The sequence below is a fragment of the Platalea leucorodia genome, assembly GCF_965183815.1.
Source record: "Platalea leucorodia genome assembly, chromosome: 7".
Lineage (NCBI taxonomy): Eukaryota > Metazoa > Chordata > Aves > Pelecaniformes > Threskiornithidae > Platalea > Platalea leucorodia.
Genome location: NC_138829.1, coordinates 25,401,833 through 25,426,531, shown reverse-complemented (window position 1 = coordinate 25,426,531; position 24,699 = coordinate 25,401,833). Strand labels below are relative to the sequence as shown.

At 49.9% G+C, this 24,699-nt stretch overlaps 2 protein-coding genes across 4 annotated transcripts; one reads left to right on the top strand and one right to left on the bottom strand.

Moving 5' to 3' along the window:
• Nucleotides 1-15: 15 nt before the first annotated feature.
• On the bottom strand, nt 16-17,413 carry VIPAS39 (VPS33B interacting protein, apical-basolateral polarity regulator, spe-39 homolog). 3 transcript variants are annotated; one of them, XM_082318793.1, is made up of 21 exons: nt 17,345-17,387; nt 17,145-17,237; nt 16,584-16,686; nt 15,130-15,273; nt 14,090-14,128; nt 13,688-13,752; nt 10,997-11,053; nt 9,971-10,063; nt 9,259-9,292; nt 8,726-8,828; nt 8,610-8,637; nt 8,351-8,424; nt 7,722-7,797; nt 7,291-7,425; nt 6,697-6,738; nt 6,208-6,297; nt 5,725-5,811; nt 5,092-5,181; nt 4,670-4,774; nt 2,194-4,396; nt 16-131 (listed from the first exon to the last, which is right to left on the bottom strand). In XM_082318793.1, exons 2-20 carry the CDS (start codon nt 17,235-17,237, stop codon nt 4,376-4,378), a joined length of 1,479 nt encoding a protein of 492 aa, XP_082174919.1. In that variant the 5' UTR covers nt 17,345-17,387; the 3' UTR covers nt 16-131; nt 2,194-4,375. The 3 variants fall into 3 exon arrangements, with proteins under 3 accessions (XP_082174919.1, XP_082174917.1, XP_082174918.1); XM_082318791.1 differs by having other exon boundaries at nt 17-131; nt 17,145-17,256; nt 17,345-17,413; XM_082318792.1 differs by lacking the exon at nt 17,345-17,387 and having other exon boundaries at nt 33-131; nt 4,172-4,396; nt 17,145-17,338.
• A 341-nt stretch (nt 17,414-17,754) lies between these two features.
• On the top strand, nt 17,755-24,321 carry AHSA1 (activator of HSP90 ATPase activity 1). The gene is made up of 9 exons (XM_082317614.1): nt 17,755-17,955; nt 18,295-18,485; nt 18,669-18,751; nt 19,420-19,537; nt 21,208-21,296; nt 21,626-21,760; nt 22,812-22,913; nt 23,441-23,492; nt 23,935-24,321. The coding sequence occupies exons 1-9, from the start codon at nt 17,876-17,878 to the stop codon at nt 24,105-24,107; spliced, it is 1,023 nt and encodes a 340-aa protein (XP_082173740.1). The 5' UTR covers nt 17,755-17,875; the 3' UTR covers nt 24,108-24,321.
• The last annotated feature ends 378 nt before the right edge of the window (nt 24,322-24,699 follow it).

Below are 24,699 nucleotides of genomic sequence, written 5' to 3'. Positions count from 1 at the left end.
TGCAGCATCACAGTCCATCCCAGCTCCTGCCAGGGTTGTACCTGCAGCGTGAGACCCCAGCCCTTCTCAGGGTTTCTCCTTGCCGACACAGGACCTAGAAAAGTGGCTGGTCCCCACATGCAACGCAGCCACTGAGAACAAGATGCATCAGTGGATGTGTGAATCCGTGCTTTCTCTGACGCTACCTTTCTCTATTACACAAGTCCCAGCTGGACTTTAAAGCCCAGCCACCCGCAAGCTGCTGGCACAGCGCTTGGGACAGACTTCATTGGAGCTGCTCCTGGGCTGGAAGTAATGAGAAAATCAAACCCTTCAGAGCAAGTGGTTCAGTTTTCCAGTTCAAAGCTATTTTTTCATTCACCCTCAGCTTTCCTAGGCCAGTGCTGTGCCTCCTTCCCTCCCCAGCTGAGCAGCCTCTCAGCTCCTTCTCCCAGCCACGTATTTGCTATGAGGTCCCTGTGTTGTGGCATGGCCAGCTCAGCAGCATCCAGGTGTGGGAAGCTTTGCCCAGGACCTGCGTTATTGTTTGAAGAGAGCTGCAGGGATGCTTTCAGGGGTATGAGGCAATCATCACAACAACAGAGTGACTACGGCTAGCCCAGAAAGCTCTGAAAACCAGAGCAGCTGATTCCCTCCTTTGCTAAGGAGATGGTGTTTCAGCCAGCAAAGGTGCTGGGGGTTTAGAGGTGGCCAGAGCAGCACCTCCCAGCCCTGCCTGCTTCAGCAGAGGACAGCTTGGTGCACCATTTAGCCTGACGTGAGGCAAATGTACAGTACTCTTGGCCAGAGCAGGCCACTGCTGAGCTGAGTTACTTGCGTCCCCTGATGGAACCCAGAGCACGCTTCAGTGTATCACAAACCTGCACTGGAGATGGAGAGAGGTGAAAACTGGCCCGTTCCCTCAGGCTCTCTGCAGCTCATCAAACTCAGGCACAGCTCCCACAGGGTGAGAGGATGAGCTTGGCTGAAACACCCTCAGCCAAGCTCATCAGGGACAAAAATGACCCCATGCCCCATTGCAAGCAGTTGGAGTCCTGTCTTGCACTATTCACCCTGGTGCCTGAGGCACCATAGTCAGTAAGAGGAGCAAGGGTGGCCTGAATGAGGCCCCCAAGTTTCCACTCGCTCGGGTTCTGTCCCGGTTCCTGTCCCTTGATGGTGTGGCAGGCACCCGCCCTACCTGCGTGGGCAGCCAGCCCAGACCCCTGCGGGCGCTCAGCCAGCCCAGCCTGGGCATGGCTGCTGCCACGGCGAGTGCCCGGTTACTGGAGAATCCCACGTTTCCACCCAGGGAAGCTGGGAGCGTGGGCTTTTCCAGAGCCACACAGCACCCCCTGGAGCACAGAAGAAAGCACAAATCAGTCATGGGGGGAGGACCATCTTTGCTGCAGCAGTCTCTGTTTTTTTCTGCTGGGTACAGCTGTGCTGTCCTGAGAGCCAGCAGCTAGGTTAGCATGAAAAAACTAAGAGGGCAGGGGTTGAACATGTCTCTATGCCAGCTGCTGCCCACATGTGTCCATGGGAAAAAGGTGCTCTCAAGCATAAGAAGGTTGGCCTCTCCAGTAGGGGCAGATGGGTTGAATTTCCAAAGGAAGCAAAAAAAAAATAGCATTTTGCTACCTTCATTCTACCCACGATCTACTTCATCAGCTGGACAGTGCTGCCTAAAAGCAGATATATGCCAACAGCACCCAGGGCCTAGGACAGGTATTAAAGAGGAAATCTGTATCCCACTGAGGCTGTCCCAAAATCATGCGCATCAGCTGGGCAGTGCCTGCCACATCACTGAAAAAAAAACCCAACCAAACCCACCAGCTCTACGGTAATTTTAGGTTTCCTACTTAGATAAACCCCACCCTCCCCAGCCATAGGACACATTTCCCTGGAAATCCTCCTCTTCCTGCCCACACAGAGCAGTCATGGGTAGCCTGTGAGATGTGGCCTCAGGCAAACCCCAGAATAACTGTTGGGGCTCCCAAATGCTGCCTTATAGACAAATGTTCCCTGATGCACCACGCACGTCAGTCAGACACTTAGAGCAGCCACGCTACCCTGGTGCTCTGGAAGGTGTTCACAAAGCTGGTATCCAGCTGCTAGCATTGGGGCGTGGGGAACAACGAAATCGCTAACCCCATCCCATGCGGCACATCAGCATTTTCTGTTACAAGTGGTCCTGCTTTGCTTGGGACATACCCACAGGTCAGAAGCACTGCATCCTGCAAACTGCATACCGAGGTCAGGGGATCAGTAGGCACAGCCAGATCATGGCTCCCCTGCTGCTGGACTTACACATCTCCTTACACATCTGTATCATTACTCATACCGCAAGGGGGGCATCCAGGACCCGTGCTTGGAGAATACAGGCGCGAAGATTTATTTTATGGCTTCATCAGAGTCCTCCAAGGGTATGTTCAGCTTCTCCTGTTGCTTCCTGACATAAATCCCAGCCAGTGACACCATTCCAACTCCTACAACCAAGAAACGTCCTGGCCTGGGGCAGGTGGGAGAGCCTGGCAGCAAACCTTACCCTAGCCAACAGCATCCTGGGTTGCCTTGGGATGAATGTTGCCAGCAGGTTAAGGAAGGTGATCCTTCCTCTCTGAAGTGCCATGTCCAGTTCTGAGCTCCTCAGTGCAAAAGAGACATGGACACACTGGAGAGTCCAGCAAAGGGCCACTAAGACGACTAAGGGACTGGAGCATCTTTTGTATGAGGAGGGGCCGAGAGCTAGACTGTTCAACCTGGAGAAGGCTCAGGGGGGATCTTACCAATGTGTGTAAGTATCTGATGAGAGGGAACAAAAAAAGGGGACCCAGACTCTTCAGCAATGCCCAGTGATGACAAGAGGCAGTGGGCACCAACTGAAACGCGAGAGTCCATCTGAAGACAAGAAAACACCTTTTTACTGTGAGGGTGGGCAAATTCATGAACAGGTTGCCCAGAGCAGCTGAGTAATCTTCAGAATGCGGAGATACTGAAAACCCAAATAGACACAGTGCTGGTCTGCCCGTTCCAGGTGACCCTGCTTGAGCAGGACTGGACTAGGTGATCAAGAGGTCCCTTCCAACCTAAACAATTCTGTGAGAAAAAAAAAAACTACCAACAGAAAAAGATTGACAGTGCAGAGTGCAGCAGGGAGGCTGGAACCCAAACCTGCCCTCAGACTGGTATATCATTACATATAACCTTCACCTTTGTGTGACCGCCCCTGTGGCAGCAAACTCTCCTACAACATTAAAATTCATCTGTGCGATGGCATCGAAGGTGTGAAATAAGGTACTGCTGCAAGCAAAGCTGCTCCACGGTGACACACACTGTGCTTTTCAGGACAGGAGAACACACCCTGCATACTCACTTTGTGGGAGGTGTGACAAATTGCTCAGAATTAGCACACAAAGTGACAAAGTGCTCAGTGTGAGAAGGAAATAAACAGCCCAAGGAGAAAGAGACAGCTTTATTTAAGGAATTGAAGTGAGGTCTGGAAGGATGAAGCCAGCAGTTGCCTGAGGAGTTGTGTTTCTGAGAAAGTGCAGTTCAATCTTTCCCAGCATAACACTCTCAGAGAAAAGAGATGCTGGGGCCAGCAGGTTTGTGCCAACTGAGAGGGGTCCCTCCTTGCTCTCCGTCCAACCCAGCAGGGCTCTGACCAGCTCCACACTAGGTGCCTGTTCTTTCCTGATAAAGGGATCTTCCAAGAGCTGCAGTGTGCCAGCACAAGGATACTGGCAGAGGCTGTTGGCCTGGCTCTCTGCAGGAGTTCATACAACACCTCTTTTCCTAGGGTGAGCCAGAACAAACCAACAAAAAAAAAGAAAAAAAAAAGAAAAAAAAAAAAAAAAAAGAGCTTTAAGGTGCAGCTGGTCCTTTCCCCCAACACACTCTTTGACGCAGGGAGAACACAGTCCACTAGGCTTTACTCCAGCCACAGCCATGACTGGTGACGCCCAAGCCAGCTTGAGTGTTACAGGGACGGGTCAGCACTGTCTGGTGGAGAGACCCATGAGTGTGACTGACCTGTTCCTCTTGCGAGAACGAGCCCAGGCACCATCCAGAGCAAACATAACCTCGCTGTGCCCAGCAACTTCCCTTCGTAAACAAAAGCGATGCCTGGCTTACAGCCAAGTCAAAGAGAATCAGATTCCAAAAAGAATCAACCCTGGTGGATCAGTACCGTGGTTTCGCTGGCTACATTGGAGCAGCTACCTTCAACCAGCCTGAATGCCACTGTCCCACAAGCCACGGGCACCCACTGTCACTGACGAACGTTGATCATGCAATGAGTAGTAACAGAGTTGCTCTGTTGGCACTGGACCGTGTTTTGCAGTTTCCTCTTTCACTGGCAAGGCAACGGCCAAGCAGGCTGCTTCACGGGTGCTCAGTTCTTCCATCGGATTTGCTAAAAGAGAGAATGAGACATGACTAACATCAGTGCTGAACACAGATCCCTCAGGGGCCAAATTAGTGAGTCCCAATCCCTGACAAGGACAACTATGGCCAGAGGGTGCTATTTCTATCAGTTTCACCCTTCATTCCTACACTGAACGCAACCCCAAACATAAGATGAGCTTCCCAGCAGGGATAAAAAGTATGTAGGACAGCCATGCCCTTACACCTAATTGACGGCCATTTCTGGTGAGAGTCTCTGGAAGAAAAAGTAGGTGTTTCTTACCATGTTGTTGAGAATGCTGTTTATCTTCTCTTCTTCTGCAGAGCCTCGCTCCACCTTGCATTTATATGCTGTCAGCTGGATGCGATCCTTTAGATCCCTGTATGTCTAGATAAACAGCAAAAGCAGCAGTGAAGAGTAAAGAGGTCACTTCCACAGTTAGGTGGTGCAGTGTAGATGAGCAGGGCAATTCTTCAATCGCCCCTCAAGTTCCCACCACAGCACAATTCCACAGCACAAATGCTAGGAGACACTCTCCTGGCTCACTTGGCTTCCACTGGGAACCATATCACTGCTCCCAGGCCACAGGGATAAACAAATCCCACCAGGCACATGACAGCAGTGGCACATGGCAAAGCACAGGAAAGCCAGGGAGAAAAAGCAGGCTCTTGTCCCATCTCTTCACGCACACAGCAGGGACCTACCTCAATGACAACATCATGGCACTTGTATTTGGTGGCGAGGTTCAACCGCGTCTCCACATCCTCCACCAGGCGCACATACTCCTGCAGCACCTGCAAGGGAAGGAAGAGTGTCTCAGCTCCCTTCTGCAGGTACCTCCTGCCTCGTTCTCTCACCCCAGTCACAAAACCTTTCAAGGTCAATGGTCACACAGACTTGACCCCTTCCTTCCTAAGGCAACAAGTGACCAGGACAAAACTGCTCAGGACCCCAGAGGCAGCAAAGCTTTGCTCACAAAGCTTAGAGTCCTAGGCTACCTCATTCCTATGGATGGGGTTAACCATTGCCAGCCAGATTAAGGATAACAAAAGTTAATGTAGCAAACAAAGGTGGCAATGCACTGTGGGGAGAGAGCTCCCAGACAACTCTAGGCCCGCGGTCCCTCTTGCAGTCAGACCTAGGACCCAGCCCTCACTACCACCCACACTTCCCATTGATGCATGGGTCACTCAGCTGAGCGCTGCGCCCACCTGGCAGAGCCAGCAGCTTGGCAAGCTGTTCTCCCACTCCCAGCTAGGAAGCAGCTCAACTGGGGAATCATTCACATGTCCAAATCCCAACAAAGTACAGGACATAAGCAGCAGTTCCTTGCTCACCTGTACAGGAGCATTGTTCCTCTGCAAGATCTCCACCACCCGGTGGAAGCCAATAGGTGCCTTCTTCTTGGTATAGCCCAGCCAGTTCTGAAATGAGAGCCAAACCCTGTGTTCATCCTAAAGGGCAATTCCTCCAGCCACAAGAAAATGTTTTTCCCCAGTGCCAGCAACGTACACCACCAGCCACCACATGCACCACTGGCAGAGCCCTTCATGCAGTGGCTGGGCGCAGGTTGGCTGCCAACCGTTCGGTAACAGAGTACGAGGGCAGCCCCCTTCTCTGACCTTGTTGCTGCAGCCAAGCCGGGCCCAGCAGCGGTCTTAGGCAGGGAGAGGAGGAACGTATCGCAACACCCTGCAGCAGAGGTGCTGGGCCCCGCTGAAATAAAACCAGTCTGTCCAGTAACTCCAGAACAAGCCAGCTATCAGTAGTAGATACCAGTACTTGGAACTGAGTCCCCAGCAAGGCTTTCCGAAGCTCACCTTGGTGGTGAAGAGAGCATCCACATCATCCCAGGCTCGCAGCTTGGCGCGGGCAGCCAGGGCAGTCAGCACATACTGCTTATCAGGAATCTGCAAGGCAGAAAGCTGCAGTCAGACCACTAGCACAGCTCCGAAGGCCTGTGTGGGTTGGACAGGAATGGCATCTGCCCCCAGCCCTGTCAGGACCCACACCAACAGCCAGGCAAGGAGGTGAGATGCTGTCTGACACCAGGGCCAGCACTGCAGAGAGCAGGAGGTGGGGATTTGCAAGTGCTGCTGCAGCCAGGCTGCACCCAGTGAAAGCCTCTACGTGGCTCCCACTTGCCTTTCTGAGCCTCCAGAATGGCTCTGCTCAAGGCGGATGCCATGCCCCCCTTCCTATCACAGTGCTGAGCCCCTCAAACTCCTCCTACCCAGCCCCCTTGCTAAATACAATTTGGCTGCTGACATTTTCAGCTAGTGCTGCCACAGCAGCAGGAGATCACGTACCTTAAATGTTTTCTTCAGGTTGGTTGGGCTGCTGAATGTTCCCTAGAGAGAGCACACAAATCAGTGCAAACTCAGCAGGGCAGGCCATGGGAGAGGTTCAGACATCCGTTGTAAGGCATTTTCCTCACACAGGGTGAATCTCCCGAAGTTTTTACTGCTTTTTGCTCATGTCAGTGCCACAGGAGGAAACAGCTGGCAGAGGAGAGCAACTATCCCACCCCATTAGCATTCTGGTTTGGTTTCCCCTACATCCTCAACTGGTGCACCTCCAGCACTTCCAAGACCAGTGTCACACACCTCAGCCTCATGGGATTAAGGGCCAATTCTGGCTCCTTGGAGCCAGAAGTAAAAGACAGTGGTTTCTAGGAGGCAACTCCCTGACAGGCTGTCCCAGGTTGAATATCCCATCTTAGAGCACAAAAGAAAACTCCAAACTGGTCCCAGATGGACAAGGGGAGCTGGGTTCTTCTAGGTCTCTCTGAGGATGAAATATGACCTCCCTCCCCTTCTTTCCTTAACGTGCCTCAGCTTAACCACCCCACATATTGAGGGCTACAGGGATGAGATGTAACCCTTCTCCCAAATCACCCTCACCTCAGCCTCTGTGTAGTGGTAGAAACAGGAATAGAAGAGGGTGGTCACTAGTGGCATGTTGAGAATTGAAGCCTTGCGAGGATATTTCCGAAATATCTCTGACTGCCCAGCCGTCTCCAAGTGCCGATCATTGGCCTGCGGAAACAGGAAGACAGAGAGGGCGAACATGAGCCAGGGCAACTGCCTGACCCAGCTGCAGAGCAGAGACCTGGGGAGAGTGTTGTGATAGCAATGCACAAGCACAGCCTCAACATGCCATGAAATCTCAGGCCTGGTATTTCACACATGTGCCTGGCACAGCAGCTTGGACAGCAGTTAAACTACACTAGCTAGGGCAGGCTGGTTAGATCCAAAGTGGTATAAGTTAGGGACAGATAGCGATCTTGAAGCTAGTGCCAGTCATCTCCTGACCAGCAGGGAAGATTTCATACCTCAATGATGATCTGTCGCTCCAACAGAGTATAATGGTCTTGGATGTGGGAGGTATCCTCAGCTGAAAATGGCAGCCTGGCCAGACATGGAGGAAGGAGACACTGTCAGCAGCTCTTAACACAGTACACTTAGAAGGATGCTCTTCTCTACCAAACATGCTCCCCACAGACAGAGATGTGGGGAACACCTCCCATTCTCCCCAGCTTGTGTCGCTAGTAGGTACTCAAGCTCCTGCCCTGCTGCCTTCTCCAACTGGCTCTCTCCTAGACACGCTCCTGAGAAGGAAGAATTATGTGGCATCTCTCAAAAAACAACCTAAAGCTGATGCTACCAATTTCTTCAAGTGCTCAGGCACCCAAGCTTTCATCCTTCACAACCTGAAGGGTCAATGGTCCCTGAAGCATCTTTGCCCCCAAGTAAGCAGCAAAAGCTGCTGGACTAGTGATCACCACAAATTCTTCCTCTCTGGTCTGCATTGTGTCCACAACACCCCACTCTCACTGAGGCAAAACGAACATCGGCTCTCAAACTACACAAGCTGTGGCACTGGGACAGAGGTCTAATTTGCTTTACTACCACCTTCTGTGAAGCACTCACATCCCTCCCACCCTCTTGCATTTTTTCTTACCCAATGCAGCCTTTCAGAAATTCCCTCCTTTTTTCTACATCCTGGATGTTCAAATGCTCCCGGTACTGGGACAGCTGGAGGGAGAGGAAAAAGAAGCACAGTCTTTTCTCATGGATTTGGGAGACACAGGACTCCGGAGGGAAAAACGGGGATGCAAAGCTCTTGCCTGACTACCAGACACCCTGCAGCCAGCCTCCCCCTGCCCACTACACTCCCTCTTCACTGAGGAAAGGGAGCTTCTGCTCCTAGAAATACTCACAGCAACTTCCTCAGTCCTGTCTAGGAACCTGCAAAAGGGAATGAGCAAGCATTAACTTGGAGGCAGTTTCCTAGCAGCGTGCTCAGCCCCGCCACAAGGCTGGGCAAGAGCCTCACCTGAGCAGATCCAGAAGCAACTTCTGCTCACCCGTCTCTTTGAGGAAATGGATCAGATGACACAAGGCCACCTGCCGCACCTCCAGCTCCCGAAACAAGATTTCTACAGGAGAGAGAGATGTGTACGGGTGGGTAAAGCAAGTTAGCACTACCAAGCCAGAGGGGAGTGCAAGCCATTGGCAGGATTCAACAACCTTATCCCATCTCAAAGCACAGTCTTGGAGGCTGGAGCATGAAAGAAGAGCCTGTTCACTAGGCTGCCAGCTGAATTCACAGCAGTATTCTACCCCTACAGATTCATTTTCATTCGGCCCATCACCACTACCACCTACCAATCTTAAAACTCCTCTCTTGAGCCTTTGTGGGCATCACCATCCCCCCTCCCACGTTACACTCACTGCAAAAATATCTCATGCTCAGTAAAGCAGCAATACGCCAGATGGTGTCTTTGTGACTTGCACCCAGTGAAAGAACTAGCCCCTCGGCCCTTAACTGAAACACACTACAGAAACCCTGGCTCCAGTCACACTTACCTCTCCTGAGCGTCCGTTTCAGGAATATCAGGACCTGTGAGCACAGAGAGGCAGCTCTCAGCTGACCAGATCAGTCTTCACCAGAATTAAGACAGACAGACAGCAAACTGGTCAAGGCCTGGGGAAGCTTTTGCAAAGGGCCTTTGAAGACACAGCTCTTACAGTACTGAACTGAATTCTGCTACCCACCAGACACAGCACAAGCAGTGAGCCAGGGCCACAGCTGCCTGGATGCCTGCCTAAGCTCCTACTCTGGAGCTTAGATAAGCGAGATCAAGATTTACAAAGAAAAACCTTTCCATGAGAGATCCAAGGGCTTAAAAGACCTGGATGAGGGAAGTTCTGACACAGTCCCATTTGCTGTCTGATGCTTTGGAAGCCAGATAAACTGGAGGGGCCCCTCAAATCTTCCGTGCTGCAATGAGCAGATTAAACCTTGGCCTTCAAGAAGTTGCTGCAAAGATTTGTGAGGCTGAAGGATCAGGTTCCCTGTTATTAACCTGACATGAATTCTGCAGAGTGGCAGGAAAGCCAGGAGGAATATGGAGCTTCCCAGTCTTAAGTTTTGACACTTTTCAGTAACTTCTTTGTTTTAAGTAAAGAACAACCCCTCATCTTGCAAGATTAGGTGGCCAACTGACTGCATTAACACAAGCACCTCTGTGGGGTCACCCAGGAAATCCCAGCCCTACACGGCCCCAGCAGGACTCACAGCTGTAATGACATTCCCATCATGCCCTGCCACAGCTTCATCCAAGAGCACCAGCTTGTCCTGCAGGGAGCGAAATCTCTCTAGAGAGCAGACCTGGAGATAAAAGAGGTGTAAGTAGGCATATGGGACATCAGACAATCCCCAGGCTGAACCAGTCCCCAAGGTACTACCTATTCTTCCCCCATGAGCCCTTCAGCAACATGAATAACTGCCCTCCCAACCAGCGGAGAACTTCTCATTTAGCTGAAACCACGTGCTGCATGATCCCTGGGAATCTGTCCACAGGGGTTGCAGAGTTAGCCCTCATTACTGCCCAGGCTAGGACAGCAGACATCGTACATTCAGCACAAACATCCTTATAAGAAGGCAAAACTTCCCTGCACACTACAAACCACCAGCCCTGACAGGAGGAGGGAACTCTGCAGGGCCCTTTCCACAGAGGAGACTAGAAAAGTAGAGTTGTAAGACTCTTCCTCGCTTCTTCTTACCCCACAATTGTGGCCTCTCAGCCTTTCGTTCACCTCAGCCTTTGAGGAGACACATGCAGAGTAAAAGCACAAGCTCCCTGGGTGCTCACTGCAAACTGAGACAGCTGAGGCTAAGATTCCAGCTCCAGTGTAAGCAAGATTGCTTCTGTCTTCCTCCCTCCATTTGCCACCAACTAAGAAGGGAAGTAAAGCCCCACACCCTCGGATATTTTCCATAAACCCAGCCCCAGGGAGCAGAAAGGGCAGAGAGTGACACAGCAGTATAGATACCTCCTGTCAGAGCCTAGCTGAGGGGATGACTCAAGTAAACAACGCAACAAAACCCTGAAGGTCTCCTGCTGCTCCTGAGCTAGTGTGATCCCAGTGCTGCCACCTGGCAAAGCAGCAGACAGGCAGAGCACCATCCCTGCTAGATGCTGCGAGCAACACGGATCCCCTCCCTGCTCCCGGAACAGCCAGGAGCATAGGGAAGTGTAAAGCAGTTTAGGACCACCCACCCTCCATCTCTTGCAAGCAGGTGGGAGTGAAAAGTCCTTACCTTGCCCCTCTGCATTCGCCTGACTGTATCTTTGGGGCTCCAATCACTGCTGTAATCCTGCCACAAGAAAAACAAAGAGCTTTTGAGCTTCAAGAGGCCAGATCACACCAGCAGTCCCCAAGCTGCTTTCCACTTGTGCTGGATCAGAGTGGAAAGCCTGGCCCATGTGTAGCTTCTCAGACTTATCATTCAGCTGCTCCAGCGGGGCTGTTAGTAGGATGTGTCCCTACAGTGTTCAGGTGCAGATGCTGGGCTCTCAGACTCTGCATGCTGGTGAGGAGGGCAGCTAGAGGCTCAGATGTTAACACAGAGTCTTTCTATTGCCTCAGTAAGGTCCATCATTATATCCTTTATAAGAAGTGTATTTCAACAGGTTGTCCTCCTTGCAAATTAAAGCTCCAATGTTGCTTTCAGAAGGACAAACAAAATACATGCAAAACTGACAAACCCAAAACCGAGGGGGGAGGAGTCAGTGTCTTGTCACGATTCAGAGACTTCTGCTGGTGAGCCTTCCACAGCAGTGCGGAGAACGCAGGGACAACAGCCTCAGGCAAGTGCCTGGAGAGTCGCACAGGACTAGCGCAATGTGACAAGAGCACTGAAGCCTGTAGCGAGACCATCTTAAGCTAATATGCTACTGCAACGACCGAAGTTCTTCCCCTGCAACCTGCAGACACTACGATCCGGAAGCACTGGATAAAAAGTGGCAGTGGCCTGAGCCACTCCTGAACTCAGACTCCAAGAAGGTATCTAAGTCTTTGTGAGGCACTTGAGCCAGCGGTTGTAATTCAGCCTTCTGCCTCAAAAGAGCCAGAGAAAGGGAGTAACCAGAACCAGCTCTGAGGACATAGAATTTTAAATTAATTGGTGATTTATTGAAAGCCCAAATCTAAAGAAAAAAAGGGCTGACCCAGTCCTATTAGGGGACCACTGTGCACAAGTCTCTTGAGTCAATGTATGGCCGAGTGTCAAATGTCCTGAGCACCAGGGTTCCCTCCAGCACCTCTGGCCAGAGGCAGCTTCTCAGCCTGTCACTGTCAGGACACTGGTTCAAAGCTGCCAGTAACTTTCCCGTCTAAGGAGCTGTACAACCCTTCTCCTTCCTGCTTCACTGCCTCTGCAGGCACAGAACAGAACACAACACAACAGGACACAGTTATTTCTCCTGCTGTGCTTTCAGGAACTGCTGCCTGTTAGGTTATGTGATTAATGGCTAATCAACATAAACACACCAATTCGGTGAGGATCAGATGGCCAAGAACAGGTAGAGAAAACCCAGTAACCTAAGCAGTGCAATCTGAGCACGCTGACTTGGCCACTCCTTGCCACCATCAAATGAGACAGATTAGATCATTAGCCGTTGTGTAAAACCCACTGAGATGAGTAAACGAAAGAAGCTTTCCCCAAACACCATGCAACCCTAAAGAGGCACAGGACTTAGTATGAGACGCAGGGGAAAGAGAATCCTGGGATGTTTTATAAGGGTTGTGTAAATGTGTGAGGCTTGTTATGGAAGTTTACGGGAAAGACAAAAAGCAGGGGAAGGGAGGGATCAAAATGAACTGGGCAGGAACAAGCATGGGAAAATAGAGGGAAAAGGGGCCATAGGGTGCCAGCCAAGTTTAAACAAGTGGCTAGTTAGTGTGCCTGCCTGACTGAGCCCTGCAATGGATCACTGCACTCTGTCCGATATTCTCATTAAATTCTATATTTAACTACCTTCTGTGCGGGTGGGCTCTCTATTCCCAGTGTATGTGTTTGTATGAATGCTAGTGAACTTCAAGCTCAACCAGCCAGTGAGTAGAATAAGCAGCCTGAGTACCAGGAACCGAAATAGAACCATGAACCCTAGGGGCTCAAGGGTCCAGGTGCCAGCAACTGGAGGAGACTGGGGTCTGGGATTCAGCTACAAAACAAACTGGATGTCTAAGGTCAGCTACTGGAGAGACCCATAGAGTGTGTGTATGTTCCACTGGTGGAATTCAATCCTGGTCAGACAAAAAGGAGGCTCAGGATCAGGCTTGAGTATTGTGTGTTTATGTGTCTGTTGGTAAAGGCATTGACTTCTGTCTGTGTTAATCCGTGTGGGCAGCTGTGTTAGTATTGTGCATGTCTGTATCTGTTGGGAGTATGTGCTCAGGCCTGTTACTGGCTGGACCTGGGGACATGGAACCACAACCTCACACCTAGTAGGAGGAATCCAACCAGTCCCAAAATCCACTAGATTCTGCAACACCTAACACTGCCTGTCTGGGAGAGGAACATTCCTGCCAACTGGCACTCCACCTTTGTGCAACTCCCTCTGTGCTGTCCCAGTGATTCATGAATAAGAAATTTAGAAGCCTTTAGGTTTAAAAAATTTAAAAAGCACACATGATGCCAATTCATCTGATCCAGCATGAAAGCAGCTTACAGGCAAAGCACTATTTAGAAATCCTTTTCACAAAGACTGCTGGGCCATTCATTAGGAGAAGGAGTAACTATGACCCCCAGCAAAGCTCCCTACTTCTGAGCAAAAGCAGAGAACACCTAAATTACTGTGAGGCTGCGTTTTGCAGCTCCCTGTCCTATTCCCTGCATCGCCCTTTGTTGTCTGAAATAGCGATTAATCACTTCCCATGAAACCAATAGAGTAGGAAGTTCTCCTGGCAGTACTCTGATCTCAGCACACTACAAACACAGGCTGCTCACCTTGTACTCAGCTTTCGGTCTGCGCAGCTCTGGGGCGTAGTTTTTAACTCCTGTGTCAGAGAGGGCTGAGAGAGAAAGGCAAAGCTGAGTAGCACATCAAAATCCTGATTCACACCCACTTCCAAAACCGCCCTTTTCTTGGTTTTCGTGGTAGAAGACCCAAACTCAAGCACCAAATGGCAATACAAAGTTGCTCTAAACCCAACAGTCATCAGTTGTACATAAGCAGATTACCCTAAACCATCATGCCAACACTTTTGCTTCTTTGCTGAATGACTTTCAGACAACCTAAGTTTCCCTTTCTGCAACGTAAGGAAGATGACACTTTCCTTTTTTTGGAAATGCTTTGGGTTACATAAATCTGCACCCCTCCCAAAACTGAGGCAGGGATTCAAAACTTACCATCTGAAAGGGACTGGAAACTTGGGAGTTTGTTTCGTCCTGAAATCAGAACAAACACTCATGAGAGACTGTCCCTTCATCAGCAACATCACTTGCAGAGGGAACACAAGCCTAGACTGCAAGCCAGTGCGCTTGCAGCTATGCCACTGTAGAACAAGCCACTCTGTTTAGTGATTCACACTACACCAGCAGAGCTGGGGCTCACCTGCTTGCAGCCTAAGGCTTTGAAGTTGTCTGCGGCATCACAAACCATACCACACCCTGGCCCTATCTGCCCCCTTGTAGCTGAGGCCCAGCGAGGTTAGAGAGCCTGAATTCACTCATCTACCTGCAGAGGAGAGGCTCAAGCACACAGCAGTGCTTAGGCCATGGCAACATGGACAGCTTCGTTCACCAGGGCTGCGATTTGGACGCCTTTCATTATCACTGCATGATCAAAGTTGAGAGTAAAAAACCACCCCAGAGAAAGAGAGATAAAGTACAAGCTGTTTTGCTGTCGGATGGTGAAACAAGAGCTGAACTCTTGCAAGCTGTGTAAGTCTCCCCATGGCCTACTGCACAGTTCCCCACATAACCAGCTATGCTACCACTGCTGCTACCTTGTGTTTGCTGAATCAACTATAACATCAACAGCAGCCAGCTGAGCTCCAAATAAAGGATAATCAACCTGTCTTCTCTACAGTACTGAAGATCAAATTAGGGCCACATGGGTCAAGCCAGTCCCTTTGTAGCCTGCTCTTTTCCACCATACAAACGGATTGCTGTACAGTGCTGTGCTCTACCTTGCTCTTCTGTGGAACCTGGCTTTTAAGAAGCCATAATCTCCAAAGCCCCCTCTCATACCGCAAGAGCATGTCATCTTCTGCACAAGACAGTCTCCAATTTCTGACCAGTGAGATACACTCCCACACTGAGGAGAGATCAGAACTTCCCTGTTTTGCAATACACTTAAGAAAAAATTACTTACGTAAGATAACACAATTGCCCCTTGACACCCCTGAGGGAAAACCCATTTGTCCATATTGTATGAGGAATCTCACCTTTGAATAGGCTGCTTAGGGAGTAGGAGGAAACTTGTTTGGGAAAAGCAGCATAGGAGGAGGAGCCCTTCTGTAGGCTGGAGTCTCGGCCCTCCAGCGAGCTAGGGCTGCTGGAAGCTGTCTCTTTGATTGACCAGGAGATACCTATGTGCAGACAGAGGTCATTTATAACAGAGAAAGAGAAAACCAGTCTGTAAAGAATGATCTTATGGCACGGCAGGAATGTTACCAAGGGTGCCCTGGTCAGTTCTGCACTAGCACATCCTGATAACTTTGACCCTCAGCACTAAGTAGATGCAGTGCACAGAATCCCAAACTCATGTAATACTGCTTGTTAAACAGTTGCGCATTGTCCTCCAGAAATGGTTGATTTCAGCAACGTTGTACAGCTGGTTACGGCTTATATAAAAAAACACATAGTCCACCCAACCTTTATATGTTGTTACATGGGGTAAAGCATAATCCTTGCCCTAAAGGTACAGAGCAAGACAGAGAACCCCTGGCTTACCTCAAATTACAGAAGCATAAGAGCGTACCTTCCTGAACACTGGAAAACTAAGAGAGTTTTCCTCCCCACACAGACAAAACAGCTATCAATGTGCACATGCTGCTGGCAACAATGCATATGTCTTCCTCCTGCTTATTCGAGACACAGTTTTCCCTTCTTTTCATGCAGCTGCACAACCCACACATTTCAGGAGAGGGTGACAGAACAAAAAAGCCCATAGGTAGAGACCTTGGGTGGGAAAAGAAACGGCCTGAACTAGAGGGAGGAGCTACAGCATAGGACAAGAAGAACAGACTATTTGAAGGTCCTCTGGGTGATCCAAATGTAAATTTTCACTGTTTGGCACTGGCTAGCAAGTGCCACATATTCTGCGGGTCATGAACTCCAAAGCACAGCAGACAGCATCGTGTGTGGGTCATGAGCTCGCTCCCATCATCACTAGAAATGCATTTGCTTAATGCTTACAATTCCCTTTCAAACTTCAAGCATAAGAGTCAGCCTATAAACACACACTAAACCTTGGAATATCTCCTTAAAGTGCTACGGGGACAAAGCACTGAGAACTCTAAATGGTGCCATTTCAGGCAGCAGTGCGAAGGAAATGATCCCCTAGAATCCTGCAGGCCAGCTAGGCATGATGAGTATCAAGCCATAACCTCCAAAATATCTGCTCTAAGCTGGGCTATGTATTGGGAAAGGCACAGTGGCTTCCCTCCACTTGTCTGCACTCCTTTGTGTAATTTGGACTTCTGCTCACTCTCTTTTCAGTGGTTCCACACAGGTAAATCAAGTGGCTCACAATGTGATCTGAGGAGACTAGACTCAGATTAGATATGCAGGATTAGATAGCAAGTAGTACTCCTGACCTCGACTAAATGACATGACTTAAGCAGTAATTTTGAACTCCCTCTGTCTCAAGGATAACTTGCAGTACTTCTGCACTTACTTCCCACAGGCTCTCCGCTCCAGCTGACCCTCTCAAGGTCGTCATCATCATCATCATCGACAATATCCCGAAGGCTATTCACAGCCCGTTTGGATTCCTTTAGCTATGGACAAAAGAAAGAGCTTGTATAAAGACCACCAGTGTTGCAGAGGGTGCTTTGTTTCCTATTACCTTCCAACAATCTCCCTCAGAGCTCCGAGTACAGCTTCTTCTACGCTGCCCCTTCTGGAGGAGGTATTTTATGCCTGTAGGCGTTCAACAGACACAGCAGCCCTTCTCCACCACTGGGAACCCAAAGGCCACCGACACCTACACAGGCACTGACAGCTCGACCACCAGGAGATGCAGTTCGGTGCACGGGCGAGGAACCACAGTCCTAATGAGATTTCGGACTGGCTACCCGGGGGGGCGAGACGGAAGCCCCTGCTGGCCTCCACACGGGGCAGGAGGCGAGCATCCACCCCACCCACGAAGCACAGACCCTCAGCGAAGCGCGGGGCCGAGGCCTGGGCTGAGACGGCCACGGGGGGGGCCTGCCCCCGACGCGGGGTGGGACCCTACCTGCGAGAGCTCGTCATCCTCGTCGTCGAAGGTGAAGGCCCGGAACTTGGAGCTGTGCCAGTACTCCTCCTCGTCCGCCCTCGCCCTGCTCATCTGCAACGGCACCGCGCGGCTGCCTCAGGGGGGCGGCTGCCCGAGGGGAACCACCGCCCCCGCCCCCTGTCCGGGCCCCGGCCCCGCCGCCCCCCGGTCCCGCTCACCTCCCCGCGCCTCCTCTCCCGCGGCGGGCAGCGCCACCGGCAGCCAGGGCGGGGCGGGGCGGGGGGAGGCAGGGCGGCTGCGGCGCAGGGCACGCCGGGACAGGTAGTCTCCCCGCCGCGGCCCGGCCCGGCGCTTCCCCGCCCGCGCACTACGAGTACCGGCGTGCCCCGCGCGCCGCGCTGCCCCAGGGGCCGCACTACAAGTCCCGGCGGGCCGCGCGCGGCGCTGCGGTGTCCGCGCTGGTGGCCGAGGGCTGGGCTGCCGGACTCGGGGCGGCTGCGAGGCGCGGCGTGGCCGTTCCGGGAGCCGCCGACCGGCGGGGCCGGGCCGGAGCGGGGCGGGGCGGGAGCGCCAGCGCCAGCTGGGGGCGGCGCGGCGGAACCAAGAAGCCAGGCCGCGCGCGAGGCGGGGGAAGGGCGCCGGAAGGGACCGTGCCGGTGCCGGAAGCCGGGAGGTGGCGCGGCGGCCGGCGGTTCTAGCAGTTTCCACGGGCGGGCGGTGCGGAGGAGGCGGCGGCGGCGGCGGTCCCGATGGCCAAGTGGGGGGAGGGAGACCCGCGCTGGATCGTCGAGCAGCGGGCGGACGCCACCAACGTCAACAACTGGCACTGGTGAGCGGGGCGGCCGGCGCCGAGACTCGCCCGGGAGGGCCCCGTGCCCCTGGGCGGAGGGAGGCTGCCCGGCCGGTGTCCCGGGAGGGGCTCTTCCCTCCCCCCTTACCTGCGTGCTGGTGCTGAGGCGGGGGTGTGCGGGCTGATGCCCCGGGAGGGCCCCCGCCTCCCTGTGTGTGTTGGGGGTGCCCGGGGAGCGCCTGGGTGGGTGCCCGGGGGAAGGGCTCTGTGTGTCTGTCTGTGTGTCGGAGCGAGGCAGGGAGGGAAGGCGGGGGAGTCCCAGCGTGTGCTGGCGGCGTGGCCTGTCCCGGATTCTCACACCGCCCGGTTTTCTCACAGGACGGAGCGGGATGCCTCCAACTGGTCCACAGAGCGGCTGAAAACTCTCCTCCTGCCTGTCAGGGTGGAGGGTGAGGAAGGGGCTTGTGAGGTGACAGAAGTGAGCAAACTGGATGGAGAGGCCTCCATTAACAACCGCAAAGGGAAACTGATCTTCTTCTATGAGTGGGCTATCAAGCTGGCGTGGACTGGTGAGTGATGCTCTCCCCTCCTGTTTCAAGGCCAGATTAAAGTATAAGATTAAGGATAAGGATACTTATCTTATTTGGGAAATAATAATAAAGGGAAGCATTGTATTGTGATACAATACAAGTTTGCTTTTACAACAACCAGAGTAAGAAATGTTGATCTGAACAACATAATTGTAATTGCAGGCATCTCAAAGACAGGAGTGAAATACAAAGGTTATGTGGAGATTCCTAATCTCTCAGATGAAAACGACATCGATGAAGTCGAGGTAAGCACAGCTAAAGGCTAATGCTGCTGGCTGTATGGCTGTTCTAACAGGAATCCTCAGAGCATTAATATTTCTTTCCATGTTACCTTTTTTAGAACCTTCGTATAGAGCTTTTTTAGTGTTAGAGACTGCTTAAGTTAATAGAATCATAGAAACGTGGACTGGTTTGGGTTGGAAGGGACCTTAAAGATCATCTGGTCCCAACCCCCCTGCCATGGGCAGGGACAACTTCCACTCAAAGGATGGATGGCTCAAAGCCCCATCCAGCCTGGCCTTGAACACTGCCAGGGATGGGGCATCCACAGCTTCTTTGGGCAACCTGTTCCAGTGTCTCGCCACCCTCACAGTAACGAATTTCTTCCTTATAGCTAATCTAAAGCTACCCTCTTTCAATTTAAAACCCTCATACTGTCACTGCACTCCCTGATAAAGAGTCCCTCCCCATCATGTTGTATCTTTATCAAATTAATTCCCGTCTTCTAGATATAAGGGCTCTATAGCACATGAAGGTATTTAGGTACATGCATACATTGCTGTAGGCTGGGAGAGATGAAATAAAAGGTTAATAAAGTAGCACTGCTGGTTGTGAAAGTTTAGCCGAAGTCTAACTGTGATGTTGAATTGAGTAATAAAAGGACTATTAATCAGTACTTGTCCTTATTGTTTAGATCCATGTCAGCCTTGCTAAAGATGAGCCTGACACCAACTTGAAGACCCTGATGAAGCAAGAGGGTGCAAAAAAAATTAGAGATGCAATGAAAACTTACATCAGCACTCTCAAAACAGGTATGTAACTGAGAGGGAGAAGTGTTATGGGAACCCATCTGAGCTGATGCTTAAGAAGGGATAGGGTTAACGAGAGGAGTGGATATTAGTTCCTCACCCCATCTCAACAGGAAGGTGTCAGAGCAACAACAGTGACTTTTCTGTCTCTTTTGAAAATGGTTAGCATTTGGCAAGAAGCACTTCTGTCTCTAGACACTGTAGCACAGCCCAGAAAGTGACAACCTAATAATAAACAGCATTTTTGGATTTATGTTTTAAAACTGAGAATATCCTTCACATGCTGAAGCTCAGCTATAGAGAAAATAAAGCCAGTAAAATGTGTTCAGTACTCCAGTGACACGGAGCATCAGGCACTGCGTGTGGCACAGTCTGGCCTTTAGTTTGCTTACTCCCTTGGAAGGTGCTATCTTCTCTTTAGTTTGTTGTTTTTTCTCTTTTGCCACACTAGTAAAGGCATCTAGTGTTATTTGGATTTGAGAATAACTGACAACTGGAAATTGCTCTGCAGGTTTTGTTGATGTCATTGAATGAGTTGTCTTAGCATCTGGGTCACTTTTTTTTTTAAGAAGATAAATCTGATTCCAGCAGTTGGAGTTAAATCAGCGTGCCTTGGTTGAGTTTGGCTTTGCTCTCTATTACAGGTTGGGAATGCTACAGTTGCTTTTTATATCCATTTACCTACGTTACACTACACGTGCTAGATATTCAAGTTTTGCTGAGTACAAGCCACCACTGGTTGCTGTTTTTCCAGGATCAAATTTCTGTACCCTTGAGGTTTTTTCAGGTGTTTTAGTGTTCAGGGTGGGAGATGCAGTCACCTGGTGGAAGATGAGAATGTTATTCAGGAAGAACTGTATGATCTTGTGGGATGGAGTAAATAAGAATAAGTGGGAACTAAGTATTGTGGGATACAAGATTATACCCATATAATAAAATTTTGCTATATAATGGAATTTTGCCAGTTTGAACAAATTAAGAGGAAGGAGAAAGAGCAAACTGGTTTATAATTGGTAAAGGCAGAAGTGATAGAGCTGGAGAAAAAGTAAACGATGCTGAAAGAGGCTGAAGCTTCTGCTGGAGTTATAAAAGTGTTAGTGCTGCTGGACAGGGCACTGGTGAGACCTCCCCTGGGTTTCTGCGTGTAGTCCTGGCATCTGGTGTCAAAGAAGATAAATCGAAGATGGAGTTAGAAGTCACTTTATTCTGTACTACAATGACACAAGAAATGGAGAGCCAGTCTGAAAGAAATGGAAAAGCTTGGTTTGGTTTGTCTAGACCAGCAAGATAAAAGTATTTGAGATGTGATTGCTATTTATATTAGAGAGTGAGAGAGAAAAAAAGCTACATAAGTGTAAGGCTAACATTAATATGAGAGCAACATGTGGAAGATAGTCATCGGTATGTCTAGGCTAGGAAAAGGAGGTAAGTTCCTCACTGTTAGTATAGGCAGGTTCTGATATGGCCTTCAGTGGAGAGCAGTGAGGGCAAGAACAATTAATTGCTTGTAAAAAGTGGTCTGTTTACTTTTTTAAAAAACTGTTTAAAGTTACGGGTGCTAGCAAGAGCAGGGGAGAAACCAGGAAGCCCTTTTTGATTGTATATTTCAAAGAACAGTTGAAAGGTTTACTTGATCTCTTATCAGTTTCATGGGCGTATTCCTGTCTTTCCAGAATTCACCCAGGGCATGATTTTGCCCACAGTGAATGGTGAACATATGGAAACAACACCTCAGGTGGCTCCTAAAGCAGAAGACCGCAAGGTAAATAAAACTGCAAACATGCTTTTGGATTTGTGAAGAAAGGTACACACTACTAGATTCTGGGGCTTACAGGAGCAACCTATGCTGTTCATAGGATATATATGTGTTCAGGAACTGGGAATCTGTGGTGTAGGCCTGACCGTTTCGATTTGCAGCATGTGGTATTTCTTAATTCAAGCAGAGTGATAAATCTGCTTTTTACACTCAAATATGGTTGTACCTAATTACATCTTTACCAAAGGCTTTTGTTTTTTCTCTTGGATATGTGAACCACTTGTTGAGTTTTTTGTGAAAATAGTATGTGTGTGTGTTGCTTGTTGTTTTGTTAGGCGGCTGCTAGCAGCAGTACTGCCACATCGCAGTCCAAATCCATAGGAGTCAAGATCCCTACGTGTAAGATCAGCTTGAAGGACACCTTCTTAACGTCCCCCGAGGAGCTCTACCGGGTATTCGTTACTCAGGAGGTAATGCCAGGCTTGTTCTGAGAATTGTTCTTTGCACATAGGAGGTTGTTCCTGAGAAGCTTTTTAAGGCATTCTGTAGGACACTCAAAATCCATGAGAATGGATTAAGAAAGCTGATCTGCAGAACACTTGCTTAAAGCTCGCGTGTGCATCTTTTCACACAGTTGACAAGAGAGGATTAATGCCAGCCAGAAGCCAGTTCCAGACTGCTGTCAGCACCTGTCTGTAGGTGTATCCCTTACTGCATGTGGTCAGATCTCTTGGGATGTACAGTTGTGTGCTTTTTGGTTTTGTTTTGTTTTTTTCCTTTTAAGGTTAGGTGGTATCGAAGTGTACTTCGGGAATAGCTTCCCCTCTTCTTCACCCTATTACATAGTTTAAGAAGAGAGAGCAGCATTGTATCATTATTTAAACATGGTCTTTTGTTCCTCCTTTAAAAAAGAAAGGAAAAAATAACCTTTTCTTAGAACTAGGGTTCATTAAGGAACCAACAGAGTAAATCAAAGTGTGGCTTACAGAATGCTGCATAGAATATGAAAGCTAGGAGTTCTTTTCCCTTGGCAGGCAGAATCAAAGAATCATTAGGGTTGGAAAAGACCCTTAAGATCATTGAGTCTAACCCTTAACCTATCACTGCCAAGTCCACCACTAAACCATGCCCTCAAGCACCAAGTCTACCCATCTTTTAAATACCACCAGGGATGGAGACTCAACCACTTCCCTGGGCAGCCAGTGCCAGTGCTTGACTACCCTTTTGGTGAAGAATTTTTTCCTAATACCCAACCTAAACCTACCTTGGCGCGGCTTGAGGCCATTTCCTCTTGTCCTATCGCTTGTTACTAGGGAGAAGAGACCCACCCCATGCTGCTGTAGTGGCTATAACCTTGCTTTTCTGGCCAGGGCAGGGTTTCTGTCTTTTCTTGGTGAAGACCTTACACTATTGACGTACCTCCTCTTCCAGAACTTTTGTAGCTGGGTGGGAGGCATTAGGCAACACGTTTGCAAGCAGATAATGTCAAGTAATACAGGCCTCCTCCTGAATTCTTTTCAGATGGTCCAAGCTTTCACCCATGCACAAGCCACCTTGGAGGCTGATAAAGGAGGCAAGTTTCAGTTGCTGGATGGCAGTGTCACAGGAGAGTTTGTTGACCTAGTAAGTACTAACTAGTGCAGGTGTATCTTGCTCAGGGGCAGCCTTTTTATTTTTGAGGTATCAGTTCTGTAACAATGCTTCAGTTAGCTAATTGTGGAGTTCTGCCTGGTGCCCAATAGTTATCTATAATTGCTGTGGTTATTGAAGTGTTCCTTATAGTATGGATTAACGTACGGGACTTCAGTCTGGGGAGAAAAATCTGGCTTCCAGTCATGCATCTGCCCTGTCCTTGTGTGATTTTACTTAGGGGCTGGAGGGGTGTTAAAGATAGATAGTAACTGACCCTTTTCCTCTTTAGCCCTCCTGCCCTAAAGTCTTCTAGACAGAGACACTGTCTCAGTGTTTGGGGCTGTACTATGGCCTACCTTCCTAGAAGAGGAGTGGAAAGAAAAGGACACTTAAAAATCTCTTTCCCTCTGTTTCTCAAGGGGTCTCTAAGGCTTCAGATCAACACAGTTCTAGTTGTTTTCCATTAGACTGCAGGATTTGCAAAAAATTACTACTCAGTCTTTCTCTCTCTTTTCAAGGTCCCCGAGAAGCAACTTGTTATGAAATGGAGATTTAAATCCTGGCCAGCTGGTAAGTAGTCCAAAAATGGACTGTGGTATTACAGCCCTTGCCTGTGTTTGAAGAATTCCAGCCCCATTAGCCACACTGCGCTCCGGCTTGTGATCGGGGAGCACACGGTGTTCTGGGAGCAGCACCAGCCTTATCCCAGCTTCATATCCCACACGATCAGGTCAGAATCATCAGCCACTGCTTAGAGCAGCGGCCAGGGATTAGGAAGGATGAAGTAGCAGCTTGCTCAGCTGTGGCTGTAACTGCTTCAAACCCCATGAAGAGGGAGCCCTCTCCTCCCTCTGTTTCTGAGTAAGGCCTGCAGCTGTCCTAAATAGATCCTCTGGGAAGTATCCTGGGGAGGCTTTTAAGCGGTGCCGTGTGAGAGGAGGAGCAGAGCAGCTCCTTGGGGTAGCATATATGATACTACACACTGCTGACAGATTTGCTTCGGTTCTTCTAGGGCACTTTGCAACAATTACCTTGAACTTCACTGACAAAGGTGGCGAGACAGAGGTGTACTTGGAAGGCAAGGGCATTCCTGCCAGCGAGGAGGAAAGAACGAAGCAAGGCTGGCAGCGCTACTACTTCGAGGGCATTAAACAGACATTTGGCTATGGCGCCCGCTTGTTTTAATACTGGTTGCTGGGAAGGCTCTGCCTGAAGACTACCATGTGGACTGATAAATTTCTCACCTGTCCCTTTCTAATCTTGGCCCTGCTGCCGAGTAAAGTGGGATGACAGGTGATGAGGAAGGCCATTGAGCAGCACCACTTTCAGTCCCTCACTGCTTTGTGCATGTCTCGTGCTGCAGGGGATTCTCTTACATGTACATACTTCTATTGCTAAATAAACCTAACTTAAAAAAAACACTGTGGAACTTTGTCCTCAGATCGGCTTGAGTTCAAAGGGTCGGTTGATAGGCTGAGGGAGGGATCTGTCTGGAAAAACACCGATCAATGAGGAGTGCCGATCCCAATGTGATTTACTCCTCACTTCTGGGGGAGTAGAGAGCATGAGCCTGATGCAGTTTTTAGTTTGAGCAGCTGCTCATTTTCTCTCTGCTTTTGATCTGCCGCTAGTAAATGTTTCAAACTCTTCCCATTTCTGAAGGCATCCAAGCTCCTGTTCAAGCTATTCCTTTCCTCCCTTGCACATCCCCTTCTTCAACAGCCCTTTCGTACACTTACGCTAGCCTGCTCTAGAAGAATGCCGATGGTTTAGTCAC

Bases quoted from the DNA above. Each gene is read 5' to 3' on its own strand.
- AHSA1 (XM_082317614.1), top strand. From the start codon at position 17,876: ATGGCCAAGTGGGGGGAGGGAGACCCGCGCTGGATCGTCGAGCAGCGG. The intron at 18,486-18,668 runs GTGAGTGATGCT...TTGTAATTGCAG, and splicing joins TATCAAGCTGGCGTGGACTG to GCATCTCAAAGACAGGAGTG. The intron at 18,752-19,419 runs GTAAGCACAGCT...CTTATTGTTTAG, and splicing joins ACGACATCGATGAAGTCGAG to ATCCATGTCAGCCTTGCTAA.
- VIPAS39 (XM_082318791.1), bottom strand. From the start codon at position 17,237: ATGAGCAGGGCGAGGGCGGACGAGGAGGAGTACTGGCACAGCTCCAAG. The intron at 16,687-17,144 runs GTAGGGTCCCAC...TTTTGTCCATAG, and splicing joins AGGATGACGAGCTCTCGCAG to CTAAAGGAATCCAAACGGGC. The intron at 5,812-6,207 runs GTGAGCTTCGGA...CTCTCATTTCAG, and splicing joins ATGCTCTCTTCACCACCAAG to AACTGGCTGGGCTATACCAA.